The following is an 18,364-nucleotide window of genomic DNA, read 5'->3' as shown; positions in this document are numbered from 1 at the left end:
TGAAATTCCAAACACAAACAGATGAGTCATGATCAGATTGAACAGTACAGTCCTCCAAAGGAGCCAAATGGCTTGCTTCTGTTTTTTATTCAAACTCCTACAAAATTCATACATTCATATGTAACGCCCACTAACAAATGCAATCCTTTATATTCCAAATGAGGTGCGTTTCCTTTAAATACTCTGGTCAAACATTTTCATTAATGTGAGGGACATTGTTGATTACTGCTTTAGCTGCACACTAGTTTAGATATGGGAATTTTTCTGCTTGATTTATAGAAGAGTTACATTTTGAATTTTTAAATCTACATTGGTAATTATCAAAAATATAAAATGCAATTTTAATTCGTGTTATCAAGTGCAGTGATTTTTGTGTTTGAAAGTCGTCATTTCAGACTTCTACCAGCTGACCACTTAACATTTCCTGTTTACTTTGTTCTTCTTAACTTATCATTGGTTTTAACTTCCCGTTTTATTTAGCCCATTAACCATGCAAAACAATCTACAAGCACCACTCATAACTCTCCTCAATATTAACCAAACAGATTTGTCACTTCGATTAGATAACTGCTATACGGCCTTTACTTGATAAACAACCAGTTCATATCCTGTGGCAAGCTAGCTCAGTTAAAAAAAAGCTTTTTCTTTGCTGTTTATGTGGGCAGCAAATTGCAGATTTGCTCACGTTTCTGATAAAAGAGAGCTACTGAAGATTTGGATATTCATAATGAAAGTTTAGAAGTAGGGCAGTTTCTTTGGGCCAAATCTTACCAACATTTGGCTGAGTGTGAGTTGCATTGAGCTTGGTGCAGTGATTCACAACATGTGGTTCAGCATGTTTCCTCGTCATGTCTTACCAAATATGGCACATTAATTGTCATTTTAGCCCTCTTGGACCAGAAACACACCCTACCTCTGTCCATCCTACCACGCGCTACTTCTGGAATAATGTGCCGCTCAGCACAGGTCCTCTGTGAGACCAGCATGCCTTGGGGCTGCATCATCTTTCAAAAACCACTGAGCACCTACAGAAGTGGTGCCATTTGCAAACTGTGCCCCTCAGGAGAAGTGGTGGGAAAGGGGAGGCTGGCAGCAGTGTCCCTGAGAGGGACCTGGAGGTCCTTGTGGATAGATGGATGGGACGTGAGCAGTCCTCTAACCAGAGGATCAGCAGAGGTGGCCACTATTCCATGGTCAGACATCACCACCCAGATCAATGCCATCTGCAGTGTGAGGAGGACTGGGCAGCTGTGCAGGAAGAAGGTCAATGATCTTCTCAGCTTCACCAGGGTAAGTGCAGTACTCAGCTATCTGCTAAATTACACTTATGTGTGCCACTGTACCCACCTCCTACCAAAGCTGACACAGCTTGCAACATCTTCCCTGACTCAGTCTCGTTACCCCACCATCCGCCCTCACCACAAATCCTACATGCCCTACATGCTGCCTCCTCAGTTCACCTCACCACATTTCTCCCACATGCACCAGCACTAATAGCCATGCCATCCACTTGCATCTTACTCATTTGATCCGTTTATAGGAGAAGACATTCCACAACAGAATTGAGCAACATCATACAGTTGGGATTATGGGGGAGGTTGCAGACTTGTGTTGGTGCATTAATTGCCTCTGCGAGGAAAGGATTCTTGTTCTGGTCGAAAACAGGGACTGCTCCGGCAGGAATGTAGAGACATCAGTGTCCCAACATTCAAGGAGGGAACACTAGTTACATCCCACTGCAATGGTGACAATACCCAGGTGGCAAATGCCAGTGGTTGAATGCCTTCTGCCCCTTTGGTCTTACGTGTACCCACATTCCAAAGGAACGCTCCCACAGGCAACAGATTCTTGACCTTCCCCAGATGACAGCGCAGATTCATTGGAGGGGACACTGTATCGTGAACAGCCCCCCTCCCTCCCAGTACACAAATGAGGAACTATTGCTGGGCTCTGAGAGGTCACCTAATGAGTTCCACACAGCTGCCGCTCCATAAATGAGTGAGGGAGAAACATCCAGACTACTCGCAGTCGGAGGATCCCTGGGGACCATGCTCCTGCTGAGTCCATGGTAAGAGATGATCCTGTGGTCTCAGCCAGGAGGGACTTGATGCAGATGCACAGGAATGAAAAGCAGAGTGTGGCTGGCGTATAGGAGTCACTCATTGACTGAGAAGCTGGGATAATGCAGCCACTGAATTGATTCGCTACCCATTATCACCCAAATACTGCAGCAGTGTAGCTGGTTCTGCTACCGTTTGACTGTCTCCAGGCACAGGTCAGTGGCTGCCATGCAAGGACACCATCAGGGGCTATTGGAGTGTCGACAGAACCTGCACTCCACTGCCGTCACACACTTGTTCTCAGGTCTGAAGGCAGAGTGGGAATGGGACAAGAACCTTCAGCCCCAGTCCACGTGCACCCCACTGCTCGGCAGCATACAGTGTTTACCTAATGTCTTAAATTTTAGGTGGCACTAAACTTCAAAAATCTTTTTAAATTCTAATTCCAGGAACTTAAATCAGTTATAATTTCACTTTTGTTACATTCAAACATAATTTATTATGGCATGAAGACCAGCATCTATTACTCCATGATAAACAAGTGAAGGTACAAACATGAAAAATGTTTGCAAACTTTAACATTAAGATTGCATGCCCTATCCACAAACTTTAACCTGGTACGGTTTGTTACAGTGGAATTGGAATTGCCTTTATTGTCCTGTGCATGTGAATGAGTTCAGTGAAAAGTTTGTAATGTTGCCTCCTGGCACCATCTTAGGTACAGAGTACCTAGGTACAGACACTTGAAGTGTTGTTGCAGAATTGAATTAGTTTAAAAAAATACGGAGTTTAAATAGTCCAGAATGAGGATAAAAAGTGTCTTTAAACTACTCAAGTTATAGTCCTTTTTCCACTGAGTCCGTGCTCACTGGGCTTCAGAACACAAGCTGCCTCCACTTGCTGGACTCTGTCCAGGGGCCATTCACCCAGCCGGTCTGCACTCACTCTACTCCCCGCTCCAGGCTGCGACCCACATCTCAGCTCCGAGCTCAGCCTGCACCCGCTCTGGGCCCTGCTCCGACCCGCGACTCAGCTCCCAGCCCAGCCCGCACTCACTCCAGGCTCCAAGCCATGACTCACCTCCCAGCTCGGCCTGCACTTGCTCTGCTCTCTGCTCCGACCCATGACTCAGCTCCCTGCCTGGTCTGCGCTCGCTCGGTTTCCAACCCACTCCGGGCTCCAACCCACAATCTGCCTCCAGGACTTGGCCCATGCTCACTCCACTCCCTCTCTGGGCTCTGACACATGACTTGCTTCTGGGACTCAACCCTAACCAAATGTTGCCCATTCCAAGATCCAGGACTATGCACCAAAAATGCACTAAAGGTTCGTGCCACTAAGTTGCAGTGGGGCAAGTCCACCGTCCAAGGTCTTTCTGCCGTCGTTAACTGGGATCCGTTAAGTCATTGGGCCCTCCTGTTGCCTCAAATAAATGTAATTATAACCTTGTACAAGTAGGAAATGCCTTGGGTTTGTTTGTGGGAACTCTCAGAAGAGTCAAACTCCAACGTTTGTTTGTTTGTCATATGCGAAGATTGTAAAATCGAATTGTTTCAGTGAGTGTATGCATATAAAGGCTTTTTATGAATAAACGATGTTCTTGAAATAAAAAAAACAACTTTGGACCACAATTACCCCAGAGGACTTGAAACTGTAAATATTCATTTATAGACCTCTGTACTTGACACTATCCCCTTTTTAACTTTCTATAAGTGAGTATATTTTTGGGACCAAGAGACTTCTTGAAGTTGCCTACTTGATGCCACATCTCCATTATTTACTCATTGTTAACAGGTAATAAATTCTTTCTTTCAAATAAGGAAACTTGTATATGGCAACATAATGCTTATTATGAAAATACTAAACTACATTTTCATTGGAAAGAGGTACAGCCTCACGCTAAAAAGAAGTTACACCTTTTGTTGTAACCAACTGAAGTAGCTGAGAAACAGGGAGCTGGTTTACCCAGTATCACCTGGTCACAAAAAAATCTTAATTAGTCACATTACACTATTTACCGGCTAAAATTTTTTTTCTAATTTCAGACTCCAATCTTTATTGATTCTTGAATCAGTATCCTAAATGGTTCCATTGGTGCAAACGTAATTATTTCTCAAAGATTCAATGTTGTTACTGTCTTTGTTTATCTCTCATGAAGTGATGATGTCACTGGCTAGGCCAGCATGGATTGCCTATCCCTAATTGTGCAGAAGGCAGTTAAAACCAATCACATTGTTGTGGGTCTGCGGTGGGTTGGGGGGGGGAACATGTAGGTGAGATCAAGTAAGAATGGCAATTTTCCTTTTAAAAATGACAATCTTTACATGGTTACTGTAAGTTGTTTTTAATTGAATTCAAATTTCACCATCGTAGGATTTGAACCCTTGTCCCCAGAACACTTGTCTTGCGGTTTGCTAGATCAGAGATTTTCAATGTGTCACAGCAAAGTGAGAAATGTGCTGTGAAATTCGCAGGGAGCAATATCGTTTGACATAGACTCTTGACCCCACGGGTGCATGGGCATCAATCACTGTCGACCTACAGAAGATGGGGAATCCACTTGTAAAGAGCCTATTTGCTCATGCACAGGCCCAAATATTTGGTCTGAGCACGTGCAATGATTGAGAGTTATATTTCTAGGATGAAAAGAAACTGAGCGTGCTTGGTAAAAAAAGTGTACAACTATTGGAATTGTTCCTTTGTCTACCCAACTATTGTTCTTTCTCTCTTGGGCTCCATCTTTATCTATTGTTTACCCCTACCCTCTTCTTTCCCCATCACATCTCCACCAACTTTTTTCTAGCAACCATCAGTTCTGAAGAAGGGTCAATGGAACTGAAACATTAACTGTGATTTCTCTCCACAGATGCTGCCAGACCAGCTGAGTTTCTCCAGCAAATTCTATTGTTGAACAATTGGCCTGCCTGCCTGAACACTTTTTCACATTAGCACTGATTTTATGGTGAATGTTTTTTTCTGGAACTCCTTTTCGTTAAGGAACTGATGTAAGTCTTAGAATGGATTCTAAGAAGAAATTGATACGTTTTGTTTTGACAAAAGAGGCAATTCCTCTGCTAATTCAGTTGATGAAACATCTGAACCAAAGCAAAAAAAAATAAGACCTGTTCAGAGATGGTATAATGAGAGCTACCTGCCCTTTGGATTTTCATCAATGGAAGATACTGCTTGCCCCTTACCTGAATGTCTCATCTGAAGAGAGAAATTGGCAAACACTCCGATGGCACTGTTTACAGACGAAACATTTATCTCTTGCAAACAAGCATATTCAGTACTTCAAGCGTTTGTGAGAACAAAACATTAAGTACACCTAATGTGTGATTGGGTGTATGTGGGCATCAGGTAAACCTCAACAGATTAGTTTTGTATTAGTTACGTAAAGGCTGAGTTTATAGCAAAATCACAGATGCTCCATATCTTTGCCAGAATCTCAATCATAGCTGTATGTAAAATCATAGTGTGATCTTTGGATCTAATGCTGCAAAGGAGTTCCTCTCCCTGATATTACAGTTTATTAATGACATTTCAGCTGACAACTGGGGAGGTACTGCAAGAGAAGTTAACTCCTAGTGGAATGTTTGTTTTTCAGATTGATGAATCCGCTGACACAAGCAGCCAGCTACTGGCCAGAGTTCAGTCTGTTGATGGGAACTCCATGGGGCGAATCTTGTAATGAGCTACCAAATCATGTGACTGACAAAGTGACATGTCACTTAACTGATATCTGCTTGAGGGAAAACAAATTTACCTGGCCCATGTGTTGGAGCATTTACACTGATGGAGTGGTCTCCATGTCAGAGAAAATCAAAAGGTTTGTCAGTAGGGCGAAAGAGCCAAATCCTGACAGTCAGATCACCCACTGCATCCTCCACTGTGAAGCTGTTATAGTCAAAATGATGCCACAAGAGTTAGCTGCAGTATTAGAGCAAGTCATGAAAATCACAAATTACATAAAACCACAGCCATTGAAATCACATTTATTCACCAATTAGTGTGCAGAGGTGGAGGCTAAGCATCAGAGTTTACAGTTGCACACCAAGATGCAATGCTTATCACATTCTCTCCTGTTTTCCTGAGCCACAGTTTTCAACAGTATGTGAACTGACTTCTAAACAGTTACCATCTAATGATCACTGGTGGCCTAAGCTGGCATATTTTACAAATATTTCCAGCCACCTAAATGAGCTGAATTCTAAAATGCAGGGGAAGGACAAGATAATTCTGACCATCACAAATAAACTTTACTGTTCCTGGTCAAAACCGAGTCTTTGGCAAGAGGCAGTGGCAGGGGGTTCAGTTGAGATGTTTCCACCAGTATCACTAGCAGCAAATTCAACTGTCAAGATTCACAATGTCATGTTCAAAACACTGCCAGAAAAGATGGAACTCCACTTCCCCTCAGCAAAAGTGGAAGTTTTTGACTGGATACGTGATCTGTTAATTTCACTGTCTTCTGACTCACCACAAAAGCAGACTGTGGTACTTGAGTAAATGACAATCTCTTGGCCATGCTTTCACAGTACTCTTGTCATTTGAGGTAACATACTTCTGCATGCTAGCATTTTCAACACTGGCACATATGTGAAAACAACAGGAGGGAATGCTTATCAGTGGAGCAAGATTTCCTTTCATTTATTCCTCCTTGGATTAAAAGGTTCACATTGTTAGGCCCAGGTTTCATACTAACCCAGTAAACAACAATTTACTCCACTTTGCGTTTTGCTCTGATCCATTATTTGTGAATAGTTAAAAACAGATGAGTTGAGCAGACTTTAAAAATGTGTCTGTGTGCTTATAGCTGAAGATGGTTTCTTTTTTCCAGTGAATTTTTAAACATTAATGCTTTTAATCCTACTTTAGCTTGTTGTACACACTACATTACCTCTCTAGTAAGGCAGTAACCATAGTAAATTAATTAAATATGACACTTATGAGCAAGAAATTAAGCTGAAAAAAGTGGGTGTGCCATGGAATTGTTTGTCTTTTTGAATTATACCTTGATATTGAGAAAGTTGGGAACCAATGGGCCAGTGGCATCACCACCAGCCACCAGCTTCCCATTAGATTCTTTGGTCCTGTTCACAATGTATGCATGTCAACAACTTGTGCCAGTACCCGAAGGATACATTTTCTCCCGTAGATGCACTGTGAATATGAAAAGTTACAAAGGCCAATTTCCTCAGGTTACGCTATGAGAACTCCATCTGAGTTCAAGGCCCAGAGAATCAGGTAGATCCAATAGATCACTTGTTACAACAAAATATGCCCCCTACAGGCAATCCATACCCACAAATGAGGCAAAATTTGTTTACCTTCATTACCATCTTTAGATCTAAGACAATGAAGACAAAATTCACTTTGCCAACAAATCCAAAAGAAAGTAATGCAAAGAAGGTGCAACCAATTTATGTCCCTTCAGTAATGTTTGCTTCCCCATATTTATCCTCAATGATAATTTAGCTTGTGTGTCATCTACTTCTTAAAGTTTTGCTTCCAAATGTGTGGTGTTACTGCTGCTCCTAAATGTTGTCCGAGTAACTTCACTAACTTTCATCTTCCCAATTTTCTTTTATTTTTGACCATTCTACTTTAAGAATGACTGACTACCAGAGCAATAGATCAAGCAACTAACCAGAATTATTCCTCTCTGTATGAAAAAGATTCATTTGACATTTCTTCTCCAGATTTCACAAATTTGCTCTTTTTTTATTCACTATACTTAGTAACTTTTAATTCAATCCATATCATCTCAAATTCCAAGATGTTATATAACACTCAAGTCTATTTCTCACATAAAGGCAGAAGCAAATATGTAAAAGTAATTGTAGTGAATTAGAATATTTACCTGAAAGTTACCATTTTCTTATTATTCCATCTGTCAAACAAAATTGATTCATAAGTTGACTCCATTGGGTCATATGAGTTGGTATCATATAAGATTCAATTGTCACTGGAGAAAATCGCGTGTCAGCAACGTTTCATAAATTTTATCTTTGTCAGTTAAATTTATCCTTTGAAAAGAAATTAACCATAAGTACACTTTGACAAGCCAACATACATAACAAGATTAAAGGCAAAACATGTATGAATGGAAATGTCAATCTTTAACCATGCATTTTCCATTTGCTCATGGCTTTTTAAAAAAATCATAAGCTGTCACATGAGACCCTTTTTATGTTTCAAAGGGAAACTTTAGTCATTGTAAATACTACATTCACCAGTTATTCAGAAATAAGAATTAAGAGCAACTAGCATTACATTGTTAATGTGACCCATTCCTAGACTTATTCTGGCCCATTGCTAAATTTAATCTGGTCCGTCAACCCTCACCAAGATCCTGGGGCAAGTGGTTAGTGGAAACATTACAGATGAAGCTAATGTGGGATATGGATCTTGGTTTCCAACAAAATTATGTAACAGCTATAAAGCAACTTCAGGTTTATGCATGCAGGGATTGAGGTGCTGTCTGAACAAATTAGCAGCAGCACAAATCGCAGTTCCTATCTGGTGTCATGAAATAAGCAGGCAGACAGAAGGTAGAAAATGTAAAAGCCACTGTAAATGTACAGTTCTGGTTGCCCTGCTATAGAAGGACATTATTACATTGGAGAGGGTTCAGAAAAGATTTACAAGGGAATTGCTGGGACTGGAGGGTTTCAGTTATAAGGATAGGCTGGGACTTTTCTTGGTGGAGCATAGGAGGTTGAGGAGTGACCTTATAAAGATTTATAGAATAAAGAGGGGCACAGATATGGTGAATAGCAAAGGTCTTTTCCCCTGAGTGGAGGAATTCAAAAGTGTAGAGGGTATTAATTTTAAGGTGAGAGGACAAAGATTTAGAAGGGACCAGAGGGGCATTTTTTTCACACAGAGCATGGTTCATATGTGGAATAAACTGCCAGAGGAAGTGGCAGATACAGGTAGAGTTACAACATTTAAAAGACATTTGGATTGGCACACAAAATGGAAAGATTTAGAGGAATATGGGCCAAACACAGGCAAATGAGACTAGTTTAGTTTGGGAAACTTGGTCAGCATGGACAAGTTGAACCGAAGGGTTGATTCCAGTGCTGTACGACCAAATGACTGCCCAAATGCCAACAGAAACTGGTTTAAGTGAGTGACCAAGCAAATGAGCTGATCAGCACTTCTAAGGTAGAGTTCCCTTCACACCTCCTGTATACTTTATTCTATCCTGCAACTCTCTACTTCACATTCAGTCACATTCCCTGCTTCCAATGGTTCTTTCACATCTGCAGGAGGATTTTCATTGTGTCTGCTCTCTGCCTCAAAGTCTGCGACTGCTTTCATAATCAGTTATTCTGCTGCTGCTTCTGTTGTGATGGCATCACAGATTAACATTTACATTCTACTAACATTTTAAAAAAATATTTAATGTAGTTAACAATGTGATACTAATGCAATAATTTATTTTTGTGATTTTGATTGAGCAATAAATATTGATCTGTACACCCAGGATAACTGCCTTGTTCTTCTCCATCTGGACAGACAGGTGGGACTTTGTTTTAACATTTCCCCCTAAAGATGACACCTCCATTGTTCAAACTTTCCTCACTACCAACCCCACAACGGCATGCTACCTCAATACTGACTCTGATAGTGCAGCTCTCCTTCAGCACTAAAGCTATGCCATCAAATTAAAACAATAGATGAATTCAATGTTTCAGTTTTCTACGTTAAAAATTAAAGTAATTTTTTTGTGTGCAGCTCTTAATTGATTATGTCCATGTGCCACTGACCCCCTGCAGTAGGAAGAAGATTCCCCACCCTGTGTTAACACAACAAATGTGAACATATGGAACTTGTCCGCCCCACATGGAGAAGATAGTCAAGTTTGGCAAAGTTATTTGACACCTCATTTTTCTGTACTGAGGAATGAAGCAGCTCTTCCATGCTGAAACAATGCAATGACTGTGACATGGGCACTCTTTGTGATTATGGTGCATGGGACATGCTTTAGTATCAGTAAGGTTATTTGTCCAGCCACTTTTCCTGAAAGACTACAGACAGTCAACTGAATCCGGTGTTTCATTAATTCAATCAGCTCTTAGCTAATACCTGCTGTGGGAAACACTCTTTGACAGGCCGGACTCTTCGTCCTCAACCTCTACACAATTTTGATCCTAATGTTCATAAGAATGCTGTTAACTGTTTGTCCTCTCTCTTCTAAGATGGCGAAGGAGCTGCTGAAGGGAAGGCAAGGGCCTGCTGCTATTATCATTTGACCTCTAATCGGCTAATGTTCTTGAGACCTGGGTGTAAATCCCACGGGGACAGGTGGTAGAATTTGAATTCAGTTTTTAAAACTGTTGAAATACGAGTGTAATGATGACCATGGATCCATTGTCAATTGTTGGGAAAGCCCATCTGCTTCACTAATGCTCTTTGGAGAACGTATCTGCTGTTCTTACCTGATCTGGCCTACATGTGACTCCTGGCACATTCTTAACTTCCCTCTGGGAAATTAGGGTGGTAAATGCTGGCCTCGCCAGTGATACCCACATTGTGTGAATAAATAAAACAAAACTCTTACCATGCACAAAGTTAGTACAGGATGAGGAAAATTGGAGCCCTCTTTCAAAACAACAATCTTTTGAGCATTGGCCCCTGTTGATACCAAGGGATCAGTAAAATGATTCTGCAATACAGTCTCAGCAACATAAATGATCCAAATTAAAATGACATTTGCATCTAAATAGCATTAAACAAGAGCAAGTGGTACAAGGATGCTCAGAAAGTTTAAATAAATAACTTTGGTCCTAATGGGGCAGAAAACCAAAAATAGCTCCATCAATCAATGTCTAAATCCAAAAATTTAAGCTTTAGAAAATATGCCATAAGACCATACCTGTGGGCTCTCTCTAACACTTGACTATATGTACATTTTTTTAAGCATACTAGCAAACGCAATGGGATCAGAAGATGACCATTCGGCACCTTGAGCCTGGTTCTGCCAATCAATAAGACGATGCCTGATCTGTTTGTGCTTTTACTTAAAAATTCTCATCTACTCATGTCTCACAAACTTGATTACATTTTTTGAAGAAGTATCAAAGGGGATTGATGAGAACAGCGGTGATCTAAATGGACTTCAGTAAGGCGTTCAACAAGGTTACTCATGGTAGACTGATTAGCAAGGTTAGATCACATGGAATACAGGGGGAACTAACTATTTGAATACACAACTGGCTTGAAGGTAGAAGATAGCAGGTGGTGGCGGTGGGTTGCTTTTCAGACTGGAGGCCTGTGACCAGTGGAGTGCCACAAGGATCAGTACTGGGTCCACTACTTTTCGTCATTTTTATAAATTATTTGGATGTGAACATAGGAGGTATAGTTAATCAGTTTGCCGATTACACCAAAATTGGAGGTGTAGTGGACAGCAAAGAAGATTACCTCAGACTACAATGGGATCTTGATCAGATGGGCCAATGGGCTGAGGAGTGGCAGGTGGAGTTTAATTTTGATAAATGCGAGGTGCTGAACTTTGGAATAACAAATCTTAGCAGGACTTATACTCTTAATGGTAAGGTCCGAGGGAGTGTTGCTCAACAAAGAGACTTTGGAGTGTAGGTTCATAGCTCCTTGGGAGTGTAGTCCCAGGTAAGATGGTGAAGAAGACATTTGGTATCCTTTCCTTTATTGGTCAGAGTATTGAGTATAGCATTTGGGAGGTCATGTTGCAGCTGTACATGACATTGGTTAGGCCACTTTTCAAATATTGTATACAATTCTGGTCTCCCTTCTATCGGAAGGATGTTGTGAAACTTGAAAGGGTTCAGAAAAGATTTGCAAGGATATTGGCAGGATTGGAGGATTTGAGCTATAGGGAGAGGCTGAATAGGCTGGGGCTATTTTCCCTGAAGGCTGAGGAGTGACCTTATAAAGGTTATAAAAATCATTAAAATCATGAGGGGCATGGTTAGGTTAAATAGACAAGGTTTTTTCCCTGGTGTGAGTGAGTCCAGAACCAGAGGGCATAGGTTTAGGGTGAGAGGGAAAACTTTAAAAGGGACATAAAGGGTAACTTTTTCATGCAGAGGATGGTGCGTGGAATGAGCTGCCAGAGGAAGTGGTGGAGTCTACAATTACAACATATAAGAGGCATCTTGATGGATATATGAATAGGAAGGGTTTAGACCAATATGGGCCAAGTGCTGGCAAATGGGACTTGATTAATTGAGGATATCTGGTCATCATGGACAAGTTTGACTGAAGGGTCTGTGTCTGTGCTGTACATCTCTATGACTCTATGCTCCCATACTCCAGATTCCCTGCCTAACAAGAAGCTATCCATCTCTGTTTAAAAAAAATCAATGAACCCACTTCTATTGTCTTCGAAAGCAAAGAGTTCTGAAGTCTCACAACCCTTTTAGAAAAAGAAATTCTCCCCATCACTGTCCTGAAACAATGACCCCTAATTTTAAAACAATGTCCCCTAGTTCCGAACTGACACACAAGAGAAGAAACATCCTTTCCACATACACCTTGTCACAGCTACTAAAGATCTTATATATGCCAGTCAAGTCACTCCTCACTTTCCTATACACCCATGGAAGCAAGCTCAGCCTGTCTAACCATTCCTGATGAGACAGCTCATCTCATTCCAGATATCAATCTAGAAAGCCTCCTTTGAACGACCTCTGATGCATTTCATTCGTCTTTAAAGAAGAAGACCAAAACTACATGTTGCAATTGAGATGTGGTCTCACCAGTGCCCCTTATAACTGAAGAAGAGTCACTGGACCTGAAACGTTAGCACTGCTTTCTCTCCACAACTGTTGCTGGACCTGCTGAGTTTCTCCAACCCTCTGCAGTGTCGTCTGAGAATTTAGCTATGTGCCTCATACCCTGATTTGACTCTTTGATGGAAATGGTAAATGTTGAGGCCATAGTGCAGACCCTTGCAGATCTGAACAAAACCATTCAGCCCTACATGTCTGCACAATTCTATACAAAAGCAACTAAACTAATCTGTTTCCCACATTCTCTCTGTAGCCCTGCAATTATTTTTTCAGACAATTACCCAACTTCTTTTTGAAGGTCACACCTGAATCTGTCTCCACCATGTTCTCAAAACTGTATGTTCTGCACCTTAACCTTTCCCCATGTTATCATTACTTCTTTTGCCTAAATCTTGTCCTTTGGTTCTGGATCCTTCCACATACGGGAATAGCTTTTCTCTGTCTCCTCCGTTCAGATTTTGAAGATCTCTGCAGGAGAGGCTGAACAGGCTGGGGCTGTTTTCCCTGGAGCATCGGAGGCTGAGGGGTGACCATATAGAGGTTTATCAAATTATGAGGGCATGGATAGGGTCGATAGGCAAAGTCTTTTTCCTGGGGTCGGGGAGTCCAGAACTAGAGGGCATAGGTTTAGGGTGAGAGGGGAGAGATATAAAAGAGACCTATGGGGCAACTCTTTCTCTCAGAGGGTGGTACTTGTATGGAATGAGCTGCCAAAGGAAGTGGTGGAGGCTGGTACAATTGCAACATTTAAGAGGCATTTGGATGGGTATATGAATAGGAAGAGTTTGGAGGGATATGGGCCGGGTGCTGGCAGGTGGGACTAGATTGGGTTGGGATATCTGGTCGGCATGGATGGGTTGGGCCGAAGGGTCTGCTTCCATGCTGTACATCTCTATGACTCTATGACTCTATTCTTAATCTTCCCTCGTTCAACAGAACTGCCCGAACTTCTCCAACCTATCCAAATAATTTGTGTTCCTCATCCTCGGCATCATTCCCATGTGCCTTTATTGCACTGTCATTTAATATTATGAGAGAACATTGTACATTATTATGAGAGTGTTTCACCTAAAATGATATGGTATGCGCCATCAGCAACTGATGGGTCTGTTGTGGGTCTCTATCTAAATTTGTCATATTGCTGCTGTGTTGGTTTTCCCTGCCCTCATTATAGTGTCATGTTAGTTTAAATCCCAAATCACTACATTAGCATTTCCAGCATAAAAACTGTTTGTGCTCGACAACTCTGAAATGTTTTAATGACACTTAAGATCTCTCTATTTGCTGACTAAAATGATGTTAGATCTTTTTCATAGAGGGAATTCTGTGCTGATATTATAAACAAAGTTATTCTTTTTTTAAAAAAACCAGAACACTATGCAATCCTTCTGAAGTTTTATGAAGGAAATAGGTCCGTTTTTAGGAAATGTTATCTCTGCTTTCGCTCCACAGACACTTTCTATATGTATTGAAAACCGTCAGCAGTTTCAAAAGCATTTGTGAAGAGACCAAGCACAAAAATCTTTAGGTTTTCATCCAGGTAGTCAGACAAAAGATATAAGCCAAGCAATAACTTGTTTGTTGTCCCAACAAGTGATCTGATAAGTGTTTACAGGATTTTCTCTTTTCATTTTAGAATTCAGTATCTATAGTATTTTGTTTATCATATACAGTATACTTTCTGTTTCATTTTAAACTGTTCTCTAAGAAGGGACAAAGATATAAGCATAAATAAATCAACTCAAGTATTTACATGAAATTTCTTTATGCAAAAATTGGTAAAAATGTGGAGCCTGTTGCCACATGGGTGAGGAGGTTGGGGTTGAGTAGGTGAAGTTGCTAGCACTGCATTTAATAAGAGGCTTGTTGCATGAATGGGAAGACAGGGATTGAGGAATATGAAGGCATGGTGGCAAGCGGTAATTAAAGTGGAGATACATTGATAGAACTTCACTCATCCAGGCAAGTGGAGGTATTCTCAAATAGGAATGATACAAGTTAAACTCTCCAGCATCATCCAAGGCACCAGAAATGACAACTGCACACACAATGCCATGTCAATATTGCAAGATCTTCCTTACTATTAGCTGGGGGCTTGAGCCAAAATTTGAAGAGCTGCCCCACAGAGTAGTCAAGGAATTGCCTGACCTAATAATTCTCACACAATCATACCATACAGACAATATCCTAGACACCACCATGACCATCTCTGTTTCATCCCACCAACATGACTTTCCACAATGTTCAGGTAGATGCCGGTGTTTCAGCTTTATTGAAATAACTTAAGCTGGTAACTTAGCTAATTCTGGACCCACTAACCTCCAGTATTATTGCCAGAATGTTGTCAAGGCCTATAGCCTTTGCAATGCCTTCTATTGCCTTCAGCATTTCTTGATATCGTGCAGAGTGAATCAAATTGATTGAAGACTGACATCTGTGTTGCTATGGACTTCTGGAGGAGGCCAAGATGGATCATCCACTTGACATTTCTGGCTGAAGATGGATGCAAGTGTTTAGTCTTATGTTTTACACTAATGTTCTGGATTTAGAGTAGGGTTATTTGTAGTTACTCTTCCTTCAGTGAATTGTTTAATTGTCATTCAATAGTGGATGAGACAGGAGTATAGAGCTTAGAGCTGAGACTTCCATTGTGAGATTGCTTAGCCCTGTCCAGTGTGTGCTGTTTCTCCTTTTGGCATGCAAGCAGTTGTCATCTCATCATGTTGTAACGTCATTTTTAGGTATTCCTGGTGCTACCCCTGGCATAATCTATTGCATTATTCTGTGAGGGTTGGGCCTGGTTATTTAATTTGGCTGAATGGTGAGCAGATATTTCAGAATAATGCTAAAATCATGAGCTTGTTCATCATTTTGCTTGAGATAGACTGGTGACCTGACTCCTTGCTCTATCCATGAGAGTGCAAGACAGTGCCAAACATCATTATTAGCCTTCAGTTTCAATTAGACTAATGTACAGTGATTATAGCTCATTTATTAGTCCCCACTTAGCTAATAATGTCCAGTCAGTAAAGGATCAAGTGGTAGAAAAGGGAATGGTTCTTTCATCAAAGAAGGAGTCAACTGAGATTGCTCCAATGTTACTACCCAATTAAGTTATAAATAGTCACATGAAATCACAGTGACAAGTATAACAGCAGTTGGAGGCAGTAATTTCAGCAAGTTAATGATTAGTTTTTCCCTGAGTGATAGTGAAGAGGGTTGCGGAGTGGAGAGACAAAGAGAATGCAGCCTCACACTTAAGTTTGGTGTTCAGGGAATTTTAATTCACTAGCCTAATCTGAATGCCAATTGCCCATCCAAAGCCTTTGAGCTGTCCAATCTAGTAAAATGCCTCTACATTCTTAATTAAGTCAACGTTAACTTATTTGTGCATATTAAATTCAGGAACAACCAACACTTCAAAATAGTCCTTGAAAAAAAAATCATCGAAATTGCAACAAAAGTACGTTATTATATAAATGTAATTGTGTCAAATCAGCTTCATTTAGTTGAATACTTTAAATGGGTGAAAAACATGCAAAATACGATGTAGTGGTTATGTGAAATCATCAATCACCTAAGAGTACAAATATAAGTCTCATTTATCATGTAACCTAAGAGTCATTTCAGTAAAACATTTATTGCAGTTAGTAAAAGCGAGAACTGTAATCCTCAGAAAACAAATCTCTGATTCTTTGAGGTTTTAGTGTTAGTTACATGATGTTCTTACATTAGCAGCTTGTAATTTTTAAATAACAAATATGCATTAAAGTTTATGTTTGAGATTGTAAATATAACAATATCTTCCATTGAGAAAGAATGAAAATGATACACCATCATGGAAAAATAGGCAAGTTAAGGGTGATGTCAAATAGCAAGAAACATGTTGCAAAATTTAATCGTAACACAGAATATTGAGAAAATGTTAGCAACCAGAAAAATAAACTTTAAAAAGGGAGAAATTAAAAGTATAAGAGAAAGCTAACAAGAAATATAAAAACAATATTAAACGTTTCTACAAGTTGTCCAGCTAAAGTATATGAATCACAGAAGTATGTAAGTAAAGCAAATTGTTTGGAAGGCAAATGAAATGTTGATTTTTCTTTCTTTACTCCAAGGGGGAATGAGTATAAAACTGTGCAGGGAATTTGAGAGATCGTACCTTGAATGCTCTACACAGTTTTGTTCTCCTTAGTTATGGAAAGATATATTTACTTTGGGATCAGTTCAGAGAAAGTTTATTCAACTGATTCCTGGGGTGAAGGGGATAGCTAATGAATTCTCATCTACATAAGCATAAACTAGAGATGGTGGCAACAGCAGGAGAAAATAAAGGAAAGCCTTGTAAGCTTAGTAAGCCTTGAAAGCCAATTGTAGTTGTCTCCCAGGGATTTTAGAAGCTGAGTCTTGCCATTGGATCTGCCATTCCAGTCGGTGAGGACATAGATACAGAACTCATTGCAAGCTTCTCCCTTCCATATTAAAGGACTACATATACTGGATAATTGGAGATCACACCAGGCTACTCAGGAAAAAGCTGCAAATATGTATGCAGGAGAGGTTCATCGTTAGCGATTGCCATATGAGAGGGGAGTCACCTTAGTCTAATGATCCTATATCCCATGAATGAATTTTTAAAAATTTATTTCAATAGAGATTAGAATTGAATGCAGAATTACGCAGTCTACTGATCTAATCCTCCAGCTTCCTGCTGAATGGATTAAATAAAAAAAGACCACCTTCTATGATTCCATATAATGACATATTTTGTTCATTACTTTAAACATTTTCTGTCTCGTTGAACTCACTTGGATTAATTTCAGTATGATCATTAAAGAAAGAAATTGACACGTCTCATATCAAATTTGCTTTATAGTGAGGACTGGAAGTAGTGTATACGAAGTGATGATACAAAAGCTCAAATAAAAGGTGCTCAGTAGGAAATAAATGGCTTGTGTCTCATCTCTCAATGATGTTCATATAAGCACTTCAATTTCATTCTAAAGAGAGGTCCCTGGCTCATTGTCTGCTGATGCTTCATCCTGAGTTGATTTGATTTGATTTATTATACTCATGTGTATCAATGTACAGTAAGTGTTGTCTTACATGCTTTAGAGACAGATCGTACTCTACAAGTACATCAGGGTAACAGAACATAGTGCAGGATACAGTGTTACAGCTGCCAAGGGAGTACAGAGAGAGCTCAACATTAACATTAAAGAGGTCCATTCAAAAGACTAATAAGCGGGGAAGAAGCTGTTCTAGAATCAGTTCATACGTGTATACAAACTTTTATACCTTCTGCCCAATAGAAGACAGTGGAAGAGAGTATATCCAAGGTGGGAGAGGTCTTTGATTATGTTGATTGCTGTCCTGAGGCAGTGGGAAGTATGGATGCAGTCAATGGATGGAAGCCTGGTTGGTATGATGGACTGGACTGTGTTCACACTAGGAGAAATTGAGGACTACAGATGCTGGAGATCAGAGTCAAAATGTGTGGCACTGGAAAAGCACAACCAG

General features: G+C 40.3%; 1 protein-coding gene across 4 annotated transcripts in view; it reads left to right on the top strand.

Moving 5' to 3' along the window:
* Positions 1-9,715, top strand: part of LOC140486350 (E3 ubiquitin-protein ligase DZIP3-like) — a 157,186-nt gene extending 147,471 nt beyond the window's left edge. For 2 of the 4 annotated variants that reach the window (XM_072585361.1, XM_072585359.1), the window contains exon 31: positions 1,541-4,101. In XM_072585361.1, coding sequence (XP_072441462.1) covers positions 1,541-1,726 — 186 coding nt within the window. In that variant the 3' untranslated portion in view covers positions 1,727-4,101. Of the gene's footprint in view, positions 1-1,540; positions 4,102-5,667 lie in introns of those variants that run through there. The other 2 variants (XM_072585360.1, XM_072585356.1) reach the window with 2 other exon arrangements.
* The last annotated feature ends 8,649 nt before the right edge of the window (positions 9,716-18,364 follow it).

Source organism: Chiloscyllium punctatum, chromosome 15 (assembly GCF_047496795.1).
Source record: "Chiloscyllium punctatum isolate Juve2018m chromosome 15, sChiPun1.3, whole genome shotgun sequence".
In the NCBI taxonomy this organism is placed as follows: Eukaryota; Metazoa; Chordata; class Chondrichthyes; order Orectolobiformes; family Hemiscylliidae; genus Chiloscyllium; species Chiloscyllium punctatum.
This window is presented reverse-complemented; position numbering and strand designations above follow the sequence as displayed.